This window comes from Nilaparvata lugens, chromosome 11 (assembly GCF_014356525.2).
Source record: "Nilaparvata lugens isolate BPH chromosome 11, ASM1435652v1, whole genome shotgun sequence".
Classification (NCBI taxonomy): Eukaryota; Metazoa; Arthropoda; class Insecta; order Hemiptera; family Delphacidae; genus Nilaparvata; species Nilaparvata lugens.
Window position 1 is genome coordinate 25632914 of NC_052514.1, and position 17245 is coordinate 25650158.

The following is a 17245-nucleotide window of genomic DNA, read 5'->3' on the forward strand; positions in this document are numbered from 1 at the left end:
TATCATATCACGATAGCTTCACCGGGTCCATATTCAAAAGCAAATTGGAATTGGTAACCACACCGAACGATGTCAGTGACTGAGCGACAGTAGGTACTGAGTGAGCTCTGACCTTTTCTAAGGATGATTAGAATTAAATCTTGTGGAAACTATAAAGGTCAAAGTGAGATTTGGAGAAGAAATGCAGTATAATTATGCGAATTGGAAAGAGAGAGTGGAGAGTGGAAAAAGGAATATAGGAAGGACTTGAAGGGAGAGTGGGAATGAAAATTTGGGAAGGAATTGAAAGCTTACATATCAGTACGGTAATTGACGACGCCATTTACAATAATTATTTCCGTCTGGACTTTTATTTGACAAGCAAATTACTACATAGGCGTAGAATATCTATCTATTTGCTAATTATTGGAAGTCTTCAAATTAAATTGACAGTAATTTAATGAGTCAACCCGTTCATATTTTTAAATGTATTCATTTCAGTAATATAAATAACCTATTATCTTGAATTCATGTCTGTATAGAATGATCTATACGATATATTATTCTATGAGTAAACCCATATTTTTATCATAATCCATTTCAGAATTATTAAAAAGAAGATTAAGTAATCATGTAATCCATGTCTGCATAAAAGGAGTTATTAATAATTTTACATACAAAACCTAGTTCTCACAATTACAGGAAAACAATAGAATTTTATGCCATTGGAAAGTTTTGTTCTCTATGATATCAATCCATTACAAAAGATTCTATGACGATAATAATACAGTTTATTTGCTGAACAATTCTGGTTGGATCTCCTTTTAAAGTATCTAATTAGCCTAAAGAACCATATAGACTTCTATTTTTGCTCTGAAGACTTCTATTTAAGTTTTAATTCATACTCATCAAATTGTTTTCAAGGACAGGTGTATAATGTAAGTAATAATTAATTATTGAGTGAGACAAAAGTGTTTACATGAAATTTTAGACAAGGTTAAAGTAAAATAGAGGCTTATGATTATATAATCAGAAAGTTTTCTTGAATAAGACCATTGTGATTCGTATTTGTTTTAAATTTTGAATTTTCATTCATTAGTGTACAAACAATGATTAATTGTTCATGTATTTAGTTCAGGGCATGCCAATTTTATGCGATTCTATGTAAACATAATAGAAATGCATGTTTGAGAAAGATGTATTTCAAGTCAATTACAATAACATTGGTTTTGTTGAGGGACTTTTCTCAGATTATGCACCAATAATGCATGCACACACATGAGAAGCTCTTCAATTTGTTGACTACATTTTGGAGGTTTGCAGTCATCATTCTCATAGTATATAAAAGCAATTCGTACTTTTTAATAGAGCGCTTTCGAATGCCATTGATTATTTACGTTTCCAAAATATTGTGGATTTGTTCAAAATTCATCCATGAAATTCTCATGCGCCATTAATGAATGCTTAAAAAATTAAGTGTAAAACAAATTACCGTTGCAGTACCTGAAGGACCAATAAAATTAATTCTAATACTTCTACTGTGATGATCTACTTATATTAATAATAGCACATACAAAAGGAAAGGGGTTTTGTCTTTGATATTGGTCTTCAGACTTGGGAGAAACATAAGTGTTAATTTACTTATTTAATATGAATTGAAATATCGAATCATTGCAATGATTTGGGCAGAAAGAAAAGGATCAAATTGTTTCTTTCTCAACCATCCCTATTTTTTGTTTTATCGTATGTTTAATTGAATAAATTGAAAGTGAATCCATAATAATTATAATTTAATCTCATAATATTGATTTTTCAAACATAATAATACTAATTAATAATCTCATTTTATTAAGAAGTTCAATGTAGTTAAGTTTATTTGAAGTTATATGGTTATTCAATAATGCATATCAAGGACACATGTTACATACATTGGTTAGAAGACGAGAATAATATTATTGTATATCCGATAAATCATTCATTTATTCTCCAAAATCCAATTATTATCTAAAACTTATCTGATTCCTGATATCGATAAAAAGTGTTGTCCAAATTCGTATTAACCTTTCTCAATTCAACTATTGAACCCAAAACTATATTTTCAATTTTTATTTTGGTAGGGTGATATGAAAGTGAATTACACCAAGCTTGACTTGTCTTTCTTGGCTCTTACTGGATGAGGTGGCGAAATTTGATCACTAATGTCCCTTTAACACTGAACCGAGATACAAGGAAATCTGCATAAGTTAAAAAGGATACAAAAAGATTTTAAATGACACTTGAAAGTTAGTTGACAAAAATAAAAGCTTGGGCGAATGAAGATTTATTAGAATTGCAGTTAACCAACTTCTGGAATATTATTACTGTATAATAATAATTTCAAATGAAAGCTATATAAATAGATGAACTGAGGACTTGCTACTGCAAGTATTGAACTTCTGCTATTTAGTTCTTCGGTCAATATTCTCAGTAGCGGAAGTCCTTATTCTATGTATATAGCTTTCATTGGATATTTGAAATAATTATTATTATACATCAATTTGGTCAAAACCACCAATCATCTATTAATTTGTTTCAGTTATGGTGAACCAGATAATCCAGCTGAACCATTTTTTCAGTCCAGTTTTTCAACAATGTGATTTCTGACTTTGTTTTATTTTTGCAGGGAACTGGAAGTGATAGACCAAGGAGTGGGCTCCCTGCTGCTCATCCTGACCCACTTGCAAGAGCTGATCACATGGGGCGACCCGGGCTCCCTCTATCCCAGGGAGGAGCACGCCCCTGAGGAGATACTTTACAGAGCCAACAACCTCAATCAGTATTGTTTCTATGGAAGGAGTCTTGGCTTTCAGGTTAGTTTGCTGCTTCAATTGATTATCGATCCCATTTCAAAATTCATTCGTTGTCGATGAATATGATCGATGAATATATAAATCGTAGAGAAAAAGTGCTTAACAGGAGAAAGAGTAGCTGAAGTGAGATTCACTTAAAAGTGTTAGAATGATTGAATGGGAGCATTGATGTTATAATATTATATGGAATATAATATGACAGTAAATCTCACTTTAAGAATAAAGAGTGTTCAATTAAAAATAGGTGTTTCAATTTGTAGTATGATTTTACAAATGAGTAGATGAATACAATCATTTGTATACGACCAAATGTTTTATCCAACAAATCTTGTCACTAGATTGTTTGAAGCTTTAGAACATTTGAAGCGATTTGAAGATTATTTCTACCTTCACCAAAATTACTTATAAAATTATATTCGACAAGGTGATGAAAAATAGAGTACACATTACACTTATCAAAAACGTACCTAGCATGAGTGTTATGACCATGATGCTCGTTTCGAGCTTATGACGAGCTCTACGTTTCAGAACCACCAACAAGTCATTTGACTCATGACAGTCAGTAGAGCTAACCACAAGCATTCACCTTTCAACGTGAGTACCGAAAGTGCATCACTTACCTGATATGAATGAATATAAATATGACTCAGACCTCTGAGACAAACAAAAACCTATAATCGGTTTTCATCATCATTATTATATAGATTTACAATTCTAGTAATAAGTACATTTTTCATAAAATCCGTGAGATTCAATTTCAATCATTCAAATGATCAGAATTTAGTCATGAAGTCGAGAAATTACTTCAAATCGTTTACAAAACTTGAAATAATAGCACAACAAATAGCACATGCTAATCTTCTGTAAACAATAATATTGAGACAATAATAGTGTGAAGTATATTCAATATTGTAAGCAGTGAAAATAACGTAATTCATCAGGATAGGTAAGAGACTTTTTCTAGTTGAAAAAGTAAATAAACAATAAACAACACAATATTAATATAAACAATCACCATAAACACAATAAACAACATAATAGCACATGCTAATCTTCTGTAAACAATAATATTGAGACAATAGTAGTGAGAAGTATATTCAATATTGAAGTAGTGAAAATAACGTAATTCATCAGGATACGGAAGAGATTTTTTCTAGTTGAACTGGTTTTTACAGTATCAACACAGTTCTGTCCAGTATTGTATTGTGTCCAATCAATATTGATGAAGTCTATCCTCCATTCATTCCTGCTTCAATTTGAATGAAAGTCGGCACCGCGGTAAAATTCAATTATTGAGTACAATATTCGTTTTATCAATTATTTTTCATTGTGTAGAAATGCACTGCTGGTAGCACCAGGACCTTTGCTCTAGTTTTCCAACCTCGAATGTAAATACATTGCGGCAGTCCCAGTTATCGTGGCACCGTTATGTACAGAATTATAATATCAATACTACAGAATTCCGCTTCCTTCAATCTGGAGCGCATTATGAAAGCCCCGATATCTTTTGTTATTTATGAATATATTTACCAAACATAAATATTTGAACGGTGTTATCCGGTTGTCCGAATATTACTGCATATTTTCCTCTTTGGTTGTGGAAATAACATAAGGAAACTTTTCGATGAAATGCTCTTCTCAAACAAAGAAAGTGAGGAGACTTTTAAAAGTAATGTTTATTTAGAACGCCGTTTATTTTTCTGAATGTTTGATGTGTTCAATATGTTGGTAGATTGAAAATACCCTACTGATTTTTGATGGTATCAACTTCCTTAACAATTTATGAATTTAATCTGATTCACCGATTTGCTCAAATTCCAATAAAATCAATTCGAATAAGAAAATGTGCAATGTTGTTACAGTCTTGTCAAATCGCTTTTGAATAATTCAAATAATACAAATCATGTACAATTTTCAAGTCTTTTTTGAACTATTGAGTCTTAGTGATTGGATTAGTCACACAGTATTCAAGAATTTTTCTTTTTTGACATGATTTATATCTGTTTTTTCTCATTACTCAATATTATTATTATTGGAAGGCTTGTTAAAATTTGGAAACAAGGAAATATCCTAGAATGTCATTTTTCAGATAGCCTGATTAGTTTTATTACTTAAAGTATTCTAAAAAATAATCAAGAAAAATTATAATTTCATTTTCAAACGAACTTATTCATACTTTACAAATAATTAGTATTTAACATTCTCAAAAATATTTTTTCCAAAATATTATAATCTTTCTAATAATTATTTCTAATTTTGATAATGAAATATTGTATCATCTTGTTATTAAGGTAACAATGTTTTTAAAACATTTCAAGAATCACGCGCATTCATTGAAAGTTAATAACCTACGAATTAGCCTTAAACTTCAATTTTAATAACTTTCTTCAAGTTTTTAATAGCTGTTTTGAATTAGTCATCCTGTCTGTTGATTTATTCGAAAGCAATATTCGACTGTCAATTCCTTGAGGATCGAGCTTTAAAAACAGGTTAGTATACACTTTGGAAAAAATCAATTAGATTGAATACAGCCAACGGAAAATCACCAAAAAATAATTTTTCCATAGAACCGTAATCCTCTTAAAATCCGCATCAAAATTTTACATGATACAAGTTTTTCGATTTTGAAAAATGAATGACCACTCTTTCACCTAGTGACAATTTTAAGTATTTTTTGACCAGTATCTATTGTTGGTATGAGATAACGGGAAACATTTATGGGATTCCAACTAGAAAATGGCCATAAATGGTTGAAACATGTCGTGGTGAATGAATAAAACATTTTAAAATGGCACTTGAGAATTTTTATTTCATTTCATCAATTGCACCAGCCCGAAAAGGAGAAGTGTATAGTATGATGAATATTTTTCCAGTTTTGCGAATCGATGCATACAGTGCTGAAAGGGCTGGGAATCCTGATGGCATCATTCAGTGAGATCTACTACAGCGGCGGCGGGGTCTTCGAACGGGCCACCAGTTCCCTGTGGAACAGTGAGTACAAGTCATAAGTCATCAACCTCTCATTTTCCCCAAAAGATGCATGCAACTGATAAGTAAATAGATTCAGCAATAATTCCTCATTTCAACTGATATACTGGAATGTTTTGTCACGTAATTAATGATCTCAATATTCAAAAAGTTGAATAACTACCATGGAAATGTTATCTCCTTTTTGGTTGTAGAAATCTGAAACATTTTTATTCGAAATAAATAAATATGGTGCAAAGAATGTTGGCATTGGAGAGACTTGAAGTTGTCATAAAATTTAAAACAAAATATATTGGATTAATACGAGGGAACACTCTTAACATTTTCCAATAATACAAAAAGTGAAAGATCAAAAAAATATCATGTGAAAAAGTAATTGAATATAGATAACCACTTATAAAAATAATTAGAAATTATAAATCCTCCAATACTGCACATAGTTTTTAAGAAAAATTCCAATAGTTGGATTTCAATTGAAAGCAATTGGATTTTCCAATTATTACTATAGTTTTCACATCTCCAATTCATTATTGTCAGTGTGTTTTTTATATCAATAGTGTTCTTGTCGATTCTTCACAAATTTATGCCTCCACATTGTATTGTAGAAAATCTTTACAAAAAGCGAGAGCTGTAAGATTTTGATCTCTGCAAATTGAAGTTTGAAAGTTCGAATTTCGCCTCTTTTTCTTGATATTATTAGTTCTCGAATAACACAGTATAGATAACATAATAATTTTTTTTATAAAATATCGATTGGAGCAAATTTTGTCAAGTATGCATTGTTTCCCATAAATATCCGGTTGCATGTTCAATTTCCTCTCAAATGGCATGAATTGTCAATCAGGAAATGAAACTTCGATTTCGAGCTAAAAATAAATTTCAGTAGCCTGTCTAATTCCGGAAGATGAAAAATTGTGAGCTGCAAATGTTTCAAGCTTAACTATATTTTGTCTGTCCTTACTTAATGAACTGTGAAGTTTAAATTTGATTGCCATTATTTCATTTTCACATTTATTTCTCCGTCAGTAAATATATTAGGAAGAAGATGTGAGGATGTAAACTGTACATTTTCAAGCTTCACCAATATTTTTAGTTGTTTTCTGTTGGAGCGAGATTGTTTAAACATTGAAAGATAGCTCATTCATTCTCATATTTATTTTTCAGGTAGTAAATATTTGGTCAATCCAGAACTGCGAGCAAAGAGAATCGTTAATATTTCCCAGTATGCATCTGTAAACTTCTGTAAACAATTCTGGTTCCTTGGAGAGAATGGTATGCACTCCAATCTTATAATTTATAAGTTACAATTATAAGTCTACAATTTATCTGTAGAATCTAGAAAATATCTTGAACATTTAAAACATATTATTTAATTTATGAGTTTCAAGTGATTTGAGTACAACTGGAAATAGGCATTCAATCATGAAGAAAAAATGACTGATATTTTCGAATCCTGAACTACCTTCTCATCACTTCTTAAGTTGAGTTTTTGTGAAGTTCCAGAACAATTAAATTCTATTTTATCATCCCAAGTAAAATGATAAATTCTCATCAATTATTCTCTAATGTTATAGTTTCCTCTGTTCAATATGAAAAATCTGTTCCCATAAAGACAAATTCCAATTGGCTTTCTAGATTCGTCATGTATACGCAATTTTAAACAGCCAAGATTATGAATTTGAGGCTGGAAGAACAAATTATTATCAATCAGGGGAATCAAATTAACTTATATGTAATAAGGTTTAAATAATATTTTGGTTATGAGATTCATAAATATTCATGATTGCTACTTTAGCATAAAATGATTTTTTATTGATTGAATAACGGTAAAAGTGGTGTGTACCATTGAAATTAGAATAAATAAATGGTTTCATGTTCACGGATTCAATTGTGAATCTTTACAATTATTAATCACACTTCATTGTGATCAAATCAATTATTTGGTATTAAGTACATAGAAAATCACTTGAATTATTTCTTTAGAATTAAAAGTAGATTTCTCATCATATTTTCCCCATTAACTGTGCACAAACTCAATACTGAATACTCAATACTCATATGGGCATTACCTTTAAAAATATGAAAGTTCGTATCAGGTAACTAGAGATCGTAAATTGCATAAGGTAATGTGTGCTAAAAATATTGTAGGCTATCTATGTATTGTGTGATTTTTGTTATTTGTTGTGTAATTGTTGTAATTCCATTCACAAAACCTCACACTACTGTGTAAAATGAGAAACTCAATGCACAATGTCCATTCACAAACCTCATACTATTGTCTAACACTAAAGTGAAGGACTTGATTCATAAATAGAAGGATGATCGGCTTTAACAGGAGAAACGTGTCTGGTGGAGCTTTCGAAATTATCTCAATATGAAGCCATACATGCTTCTCAACACAGACTGAGGCCAAGGTTCGCTTTCTTTTTATCTATGCTTATCTCTATTTAGCAGATGACTACTAATTAACATTCATTGCATAAGCCCGTCCCAAAAAAATTCAACATTCCTACCAAATGAAGCCACAAATTCAACTTCATCTGGAATAATAAATTGATAATAATTGTTGACTAGCTCTCCAACTCAATCTGATTAATTGAAGTATGTATGAGATAGCCGATTGAATTGTTTTTAATAAACTGAACTTCATCTATGAATATCCTTGGAGAAATTGACAACCATTAAGTCATTTGGGCTCTATTGAAAAAATGAAAAATTTATTGTGATGAAGTAATTATTAATCAATTCAAAAATTAATTTGAGTTACACACACTATTTTAAAACTTTTAGATTTTCACTTATTAAAAATATTTCATTTCAAATGAAAGTTTATAAACTACCTTGGTCTCTATTAGGAAGTAGCTTTTTATTAAAAAACATTAAAGCTTCACACTCTTCAAAAATACCGTACTTTCTGTTTAGCTCACTCAAATAACTAAATGTATAATAATGTTCTTAATTTATAAATAGTGCAAAAGTATTCCATCTCTCTAATGAATGGTTTAATGATTTAATATTCATAAAAATCAGACTATGCTATGTAGGATCGAATTAAAGTTTAAGAGGCATAAACTTTATTATTTTAGCTGTGAGTATCATTTGGTATTTTTCATTCGATTTTGAAATTCAATGTTGATTTTTCAATTAAATAGTATTACCAAGATCTTAATGATCCTAATAATAATCCAATAATCTCCTAGCATTAAAAAATATCACCAATTAGATTAGATTGTATTAATAATTCATGGTTCCAGCATTTATATGTAACATGTTTTCGAATTATATTATTTAAGGATAAATAATATTTGTTTGATTGTAGGAAAATTGCAGTTATTTGAAAAATTGCAATAACATCCAGTAAACATATTAAAATGAAAAGGATTGATTTTAGAAAGTAGAAAAGTTTTATTTATTGGATTTCTTGTATGGAAAGCTACACCATTAATTAATCAGTCAGTTGACAATTCGAAAATATTGTTCTCTTATTGGCTTTGATTGATAGATTTTTGGTTCTAGAAAAATTTATTTTCTCATATGTTCATTGAACCCTCTCTTGTCTAAAATTATGGAATTAGAATACATGAACTAAAACTATTGAACTAAATTTTTTTGGTTCCTCAATGCTGCTTTCATAATAGTTGTACCAGATACATCATCTCCAATAACTGCAGGTTAGTTGTCACAAAATTCTTTGAAACAACTGAAAAATCCTTTCCTAGTTTGAAAAACGAATAAGAGCCTTGACATCCAGAAAAATGTTTTTACTTTTCCAATAAATCCAGCTTCTTATTATAGTGAAACCTCACCTGATCAAGTAATATTTATAGTATTTTTTCCAATTAAATCTATAAAATTATGCAGTTGTACTCATTAGGACCATTTTCCATATAAAAACTAGAATCTATGATATTTAGGTACTTATTGGTTGATAAATTGTAATTATTGAAATTTATTAATTACAATAGAATTTTTACAATCGATAAATGGTTATTCTTCAATAACAATTTTATTAATAATTTTCTTATATTTTATTATAGAATCTTTCAAAATATTGCAGTTTTCCTTGGTACTCTGATTCAATCGTGATAAGGGTTTTCCTCCTTTTCATTCTCTTCGACAAAATTCTTCCAAGCTTTTCCAGCTTTGTCTAATGTTCTTGCTTCCTCTAATCTATCTTCGTTTCTCTATCTATCGCGTGTTATTCTCATCACCAATAATTTATTTCCCGTTTATCATTTCCTAGCAACTCACTCATCCCACTCTTCTAAATTCGGTTTACATATTTGATTGATCTTTCAATTATTATTCTTTTTTGTTAATTTTGTTATTTTCTCCAACTTTTGCGCCTGTATATTCTTCCTTTCCACTTGTAGCTCTATGCAATCACTTTATTTGTATCTGTATATTTTTCTTTCCGTTTCTATTTTTATACATTTCGGAAGAGAGTTAATCAGCTCCATTTCGAAGATGGTTATAAAAGATCAAAAACAAGAATGAGAAAACAATGCACCATGCTTTGCACACAAAAAACTGTGCACTTTTTACTTTCCTTGCCCTATTACCATAGGTAAGGAAAGTATTGTTTTCCGAAAAAATTAAGGTACCCCAATTTCCAAATTTCTATAGGTTTCAAGGTCCCCTGAGTCCAAAAAAGTGGTTTTTGGTTATTGGTGTGTGTGTGTGTGGTGTGTGTGTGTGTGTGTGTGTGTGTGTGTGTGTGTACGCGTCTGTGTACACGATATCTCATCTCCCAATTAACGGAATGACTTGAAATTTGGAACTTGAGGTCCTTACAATATAAAAACAGGTTTTTTCACGATTTTCTCGAAAACGGCTCCAACGATTTTGATTAAAATACCTAAAATAGTCATTGATAAGCTCTATCAACTGCCACAAGTCCCATATCTGTAAAAATTTCAGGAGCTCTGCCCCATGTATGCAAAGTTTGATTTTAGATTTCCAATTATCATGCTTCAGATACAATTTAAACAAAAATTCGAGTGTAAAAGATTGAGCATGAAAATCTCTACAAATAATGTTCAGTAACATTTTCACCTAAAATTGAAAATAAGCTCAAAATTCGAGAAAATGTTATTATCCAATTGCAAACTGTTCGCAACTGTTGATTCTATTTAATGATTCACTATGAAGAGATAGTATGTCTCCAGCGTTATTGACCTGTCACCAGCTGGCTCAGATCTTTGTTTATAAATAGACTTTATATGCGTGTGAAAGTTTTCATAACGGCAAGGAAAGTTGTGTAAGTGCGCCACACCAGATTTGTATTGTTTGTTTCAATTTTCTGAATAATTCAGATAGAATAATAATTACCTGAATAACCAAACTAACTCCAATAACTTTCATCGTGATGTAAATAACTTGACATATTATGATTCAACAACTTTAACCTATGATGTAAATGTCATCTCGGACAAAATTGGAGTCTTGGCGTCATCACTCCTAGCCGACGATATTTTTCAATTTCTGTGTTTCATATATCCATCTTTTATTAATTACTCTTTATGAATTTTCATAGCATATTCCCTTCTTCTTCATGGTTAAGTGGTAGAGTGGACAATACTGACCAAGCTTCGCCACATCATCAAATAAAAAGTCATTCTAGTTCTACTTTATTTCATATAAAAAGTCATCTATTCTTATTTATTTGATTATGTCATTTATAATACAGGCTGAAATGTTGGTGTTAATTGCAGAAATGATGAAAAGACTGCCGAATCTAGTAGCTGCATCAGTTGGAGTGAACCGGATAATCTCAATTGCGCCGGAGCCGCTGACCATTGATCGCGTGGACGGAACTGCGCTGCAAGTGCCCATCCCCTCTGCACACATCGGCCCCAAGCCGCTCGATGTCAGGCTCATGTCTGCTCTCAAGTATGAAGGCATGGTAAGTTGTCGCCTCAACTACCTACAACCTATTGATGATCTTACTTTAATTTACTATACGTGTTTATTATATAATCATGTATAAATTTAATACTGTCCTGTCCATATTCCCAACTTTCTAACTTTCTCAGCAACACAGCATGGACAGCCCACAGAAAACCTCTTAACAGTCAACCTTTCCAACAGTACTGCATTCATAATCCACAGAAAACCGACAATAAAATATCTTGGAATTGTACTAGATTCTTTTCTACGGTGGGACCATCATATAGATAACCTCTGCAAGAAGCTGAGAAAGACCATTTACAAGTTTGAAATGCAGAGAACATTGATTGATGAGAAGTGCATAAAGATGGTCTACTATTCCTTAGTTCAGTCTCTGCTTACCTATGGGATTGTAGGATGGGGGGGGAACAAACTACGTGCACCTTGACCCCCTCTTAAAAGTGCAAAAACGAATAATGAAGATCATCAAACAGAGGCCACCTCGTTATCCGTCAGACCAGCTCTACAATGAGTTTGGGGTGATGGATATAAGACAGCTCTACTCCTTGGAAATAATTTGCAGACTACACAAAACCCGGAAAGCTTTCAACAACCACCGTCATAACACAAGAAACATAAACCTTCTTATTACGAACGTGGCTAGGAAGGCAATATATCAACGACACTTCAACCACCTAGCTCCAAAACTCCACAATCTACTTCCTGCACAAATCAAGTCAATAGAAAACCCAAGAATATTCAAAACTGCCGCTAAGAACTGGATTATTTCAACTGGACGACATCACATAGAAAACATAATCTCAAACAATATGTGAGCTCACTTACCCAACGTATTTGCAGTTTGCACCCCCACCCAGAATCTATTACTACTACTCACACCTACTCTAGTACATGGGTTTCCCATAGTTGAGTAGGTTAATTTCCAATAGAATTAAATTCTATATTTTTTATAGACCTATTGTATTGTATTTTAGATATTTTGTACTTCTTATGTTTAATTGCTTGTTTGTATTTTTTTAAAGGAAATCAATTTAGATTTATTTTTATTATTATTTATTCATTCATCATGTATGCTTTGAAATACGAAGAAATAGTATTATTATCTTCAGTATAATATTGTAATCATAATTTATTATACGTGTATATCAAATACTGAAACTATATATGATTCTGTAACACCCAAGTTTTATTCATTTATCAATCAAGTCAGCTTTGAAATGGGAAGGAATAGTATGTAGTCATATCAACTACCTATTAATACTTTTTATCATTTCACTATTTTAACACTATCATGTATACATAATAATTATCTATGAACTAACATAACAAATCATGCCAATCGATTAAGATTTGTTCATGTTCTTTTTTACACTTGGAATTTCCCATTCACTTTCAATTTTACCATTGTGTGATCGAAATTGTAATTTTATGGTATGTAACAATATTGAGAGTGTTTGAATTGTTAAAGTTTGTGTTCTATTTCATAATCATGTTCATAAAGTGGCAGGGCCGGCCCAGGACCCTAAAAACGTGGTGGAGGCAGCGCTGCCGCTGCTGGAAAGCACTGTCATGCTCATTTATACATTTGAATACCTGCTAGTGATTTATATAAGTGTAATATAAGTCTATGGAGCTGTACCTACAATAATTAACAACATAATAGCATTCATTAATTTGCCAGCCAGATAGCCGAGTTGACTAAGGCGTGGCACCCTTCAGTCTGCTAGACCTGTTTGTGGGTTCGAATCCCGCTGAATGCCATCGATAAGGCATGGACGTTTGATCACCTCATAACTCATCCTCGCACTCCCCATTACCCACGCACAAGCAAAAAGCTCATATGGGCATCATCCGCAATAAAATTAAATTAATAGAAATAAAGCAACAAATGTATATTTTCAACACATCGTTTTCTCAATAGGAGCTGTTAATAATCTATTATGAACTCAATCATTAATAGTTTGTTGATGGTGTACAGTTGGCAGAGTTTCAATCATTGTGTAAAATGTTGTAACAAACATGATAAACTTGAATAGAAATAAAAATCTCAGTACCCTTTTTTGAATTATTTTATCTTAGTATTGTTTAGATTAGTATAATTAGTATGAATGTTGAAACATGTTGTGATAAAATAATTCAAAAAAGGGTACTGAGATTTTTATTTCTATTTAGGTATATTTCAAGTAGCCCTAAACAGAAAAGAGACAATGATAAACTTTATTATTGTATTTCAATGTAATATCACTGATAATAGTTTCAGAATTTAGATAGATTACTGGTTTATTGTTTTGAGATGGGTGAAGCGAACAGCAAAGGCTTGAAGCCGCCATCACGGGGCCTGTTGTTCCACAGTCACGGCGGCGGCTTCGTGGCACAGAGCTCACGGTCGCACGAGACCTACCTGTGCCAGTGGGCCAAGTGCATCGGAGTGCCCATCCTCTCCATCGACTACAACCTCGCGCCGGAGGCTCCCTTCCCCAGGGCGCTCGAGGACATCTTCTACGCCTACTGTTGGGCACTCAAGAACGCTGCTCTCCTGGGCACCACTGCTGAGCGCATTGTCGTTGGCGGTCAGTAGATGCATTATAGCATTATACTTTTTCTACAATATCTTATTATTATTATTATTAGCGTATGGCTTTGAATGGTGGGGAGACCCAAGGGTAGTTCCACCTCGCCGTATATAGTCCAAAGTTCCCTAATGGGAAACCGGACACTAAGGTTATAGGGAGCACAATACTTAAAATTTACACTTTTCACTTCGGAATAAAGTTCATTTTGATGTTAAAAAGTCCAAACATATACAAAACCGAAACAAAACACAAAACCACTAAGCCAAATTTAGAAAATATTAAATTTAGACAATAAATGAAAGTACCCTTTTAACATTTATTTTTCCAACAGAACATGTTTCGAACTTTTAATGCAAGTAATATTATAATATATATTGAATAATTAGTGTTTTGTAGTTTGTTAATTGAAAACATTTATTATAACGATCTAATTTAAAATTTGCTTGGTTTTCTGAAGTTTGAAGTGTAAATAGTTCTTTTGAAAAGTGAAAGTATCATAACTTACATTTTTATTTGGACTGTATAGTATAAATTAGAAATGGTAAAGCATGTACCTGGGCATGACCCTGTTGTGCCTCTCCTCAGGTACACAAGTACATCTGCACAAAATGTAATAAATAAATTTATAAAATAAAATTATACAATATTTCTTTACCCATTGTGAAGCCTTTAGTACTATTTCATGAGAGAAATATTTCGTACTAATTATTTATAATGATTAACTATAATGTTGTAATAACAACTTGATATTTCCAAACGGACATGACTTTTGTAGAATTTTTATAGTTTTCAGTAATTAATTACCATAAAGGAATAGAATTTCATTAATGAAATCAAGTTTTATTTATTAATTCAGCATAACTGTTACTGAGATAGTATAGAATTGTTGTATATGTAATAACCACTTGATTAAGAGATGTGGAGCTTTTCCATACTAAGAATCTGTCTCATTCATTCAATTATTCTATAGTAAAATAACAGTACTGTATGTTATATTTTTCTACCTGGATAGTTTTTGTAGTCAAAACGTGTCTTGAGTTTTGATTTTATCATCAGAACTCCAGTTTTATCATCAGACATCAAGTATTAAGTAATAAGTATCTAGCAGAATTAAGTATGGTTCCGCTTGTTACAATCCAACATTAGAGGTTTGAAACATGGCAATTACGTTTCCTTATCGATCGTCTTGTTTCCTGTAATATAAATATGGATGCATTATTAAACTATTAATGCCCGGTTTCACGAAGCTCGGTCAAGACATCTGAACATGGTAAGGCCGGGTACGCTTTACTAGTTCAAATATTTTGACTGAGCTTGATGAAACCGGACATGAGACTAGTATTTGTTCACATGGGGATCCAGTAATAAGAATGTACTCTGCATTACATTGTATGCCGTCTCATTTATTTGTGTTCTATTGGAATTGAACAGGTGATTCGGCGGGTGGCAACCTATCTCTGTGCCTGACACTGAAATGCATCCAGATGGGTGTGCGTCCTCCCGATGGCATCTTCCTCGCCTACACACCGGTCGTCATCAGCTTTGTGCCCTCTCCGGCGCGTCTTCTCTGTCTGATGGATCCTCTTCTGCCTCTCGGATTTCTCACCGGATGCTTGAGAGGTATACACCTTGTACCACCTTACACCGTATACCTTCTCTAGGTTATCCACCTTCTCTACTTAATTTTTTCACTTAGCCTAAAGGTAGTCTCAATTGATCAATTATTATCAGAGTAGCAACTTATCTGATACAGTAGCCGCACCAGAAGGTGGCCCTGACCGAGAGTAAAGTTTCAAGCTTACATATTCATAACGATATACAGCGCTGCAGTTTAGAATTTTGTCAACGTATTTGAATTAAACAAAAATGATTGAGTTCATTATCAATTGAACGAACTTACTAAAAAGTAAATTATACCGAAAGTTGAGTCATACTGTAAATGTTAGGCTGCAGAATAAATTTGAAATGACGATCAAGTAATATTGTATGTACACTAGCAGTCCAGTCAAATGGTCTTTTTTCAGGAAACAGTCCCGTAAGAATTTTTCTCGACGGTTCTATATATATTTTGGGGCGCTGAATTCGAATCTGAAATTTTCTGACACGCCAGAGGGCGGCTTCACCCCCAAAACCCCCAAAATTTCCTACTTTTTTAATATTTCCATTTAATCTCGACAACCTTGAGTTTTTCGAGAAAAAGCATTCACCACAATATTGAAGATAATAAAATTTCCAATAAATTGAGTGGTCGCGCAGGACTCTACCATTTTTGGCTCCGGAGCTACAAATTTTCAAAAAAGGGGTATTTTTTAAGGTTTTTTTTCAAAATTATGCAAACCTACCACTTCTACCCTATACAACTTTGATATTTTTCTAGTAATGATAAAAAACCACACATCTCGTGAAACAAAAATTAATTCTGAACAGGATTCCTTAGGAATTTTCGGATTTAGTAGAGGGGGGAGGGGGAATACACCCAAAAATAGAAAATCATGTCCTACAGCCAAAATACAAATTCTCATTATAATAAATTTTCAAGGCCTTCCTAACGAAAAAGAGACAAATTTCGGCTGAAATCGTCTTACGAGGGTTATGTTCTATGAGAATCACCCGTTAGATACACTTAATTCCAGTATTTCCTAGTGGGGGGCATGCATAAGGATATGTCAAGGATCAAAACTTTAAACAATTATAACGTTTGACTGAATGATCACATCTCCTCATACTACAGCTGATTCTTCTCAGCCCGTCAAGGCGGTTCAAAATCATGTATCATAACTGAAATTTGATCAAAAAATAGAAAATTCCTCCTTTATTTTCTCATCCCATATTTCAATATACAGAATATATAATTTAATAATTTCTGTATTGAAAACTGTGTATCTCGGTAACCCGAAATGGTAAAAAATGGTACTTGGTTTTGATTTGTAGAACAGAATCTCCTCT

The 17245-nt window shown here is 32.2% G+C and overlaps 1 protein-coding gene across 2 annotated transcripts in view; it reads left to right on the forward strand.

The window, feature by feature from the left end:
* LOC111053191 (hormone-sensitive lipase) overlaps positions 1–17245 on the forward strand; it is a 43890-nt gene that overhangs the window by 13306 nt on the left and 13339 nt on the right. For both annotated transcript variants that reach the window (XM_022340044.2, XM_022340043.2), the window contains exons 2-7: positions 2642–2828; positions 5702–5819; positions 6981–7088; positions 11531–11721; positions 14020–14296; positions 15731–15919. In XM_022340044.2, coding sequence (XP_022195736.2) covers positions 2642–2828; positions 5702–5819; positions 6981–7088; positions 11531–11721; positions 14020–14296; positions 15731–15919 — 1070 coding nt within the window. The remainder of the gene's footprint in view (positions 1–2641; positions 2829–5701; positions 5820–6980; positions 7089–11530; positions 11722–14019; positions 14297–15730; positions 15920–17245) is intronic.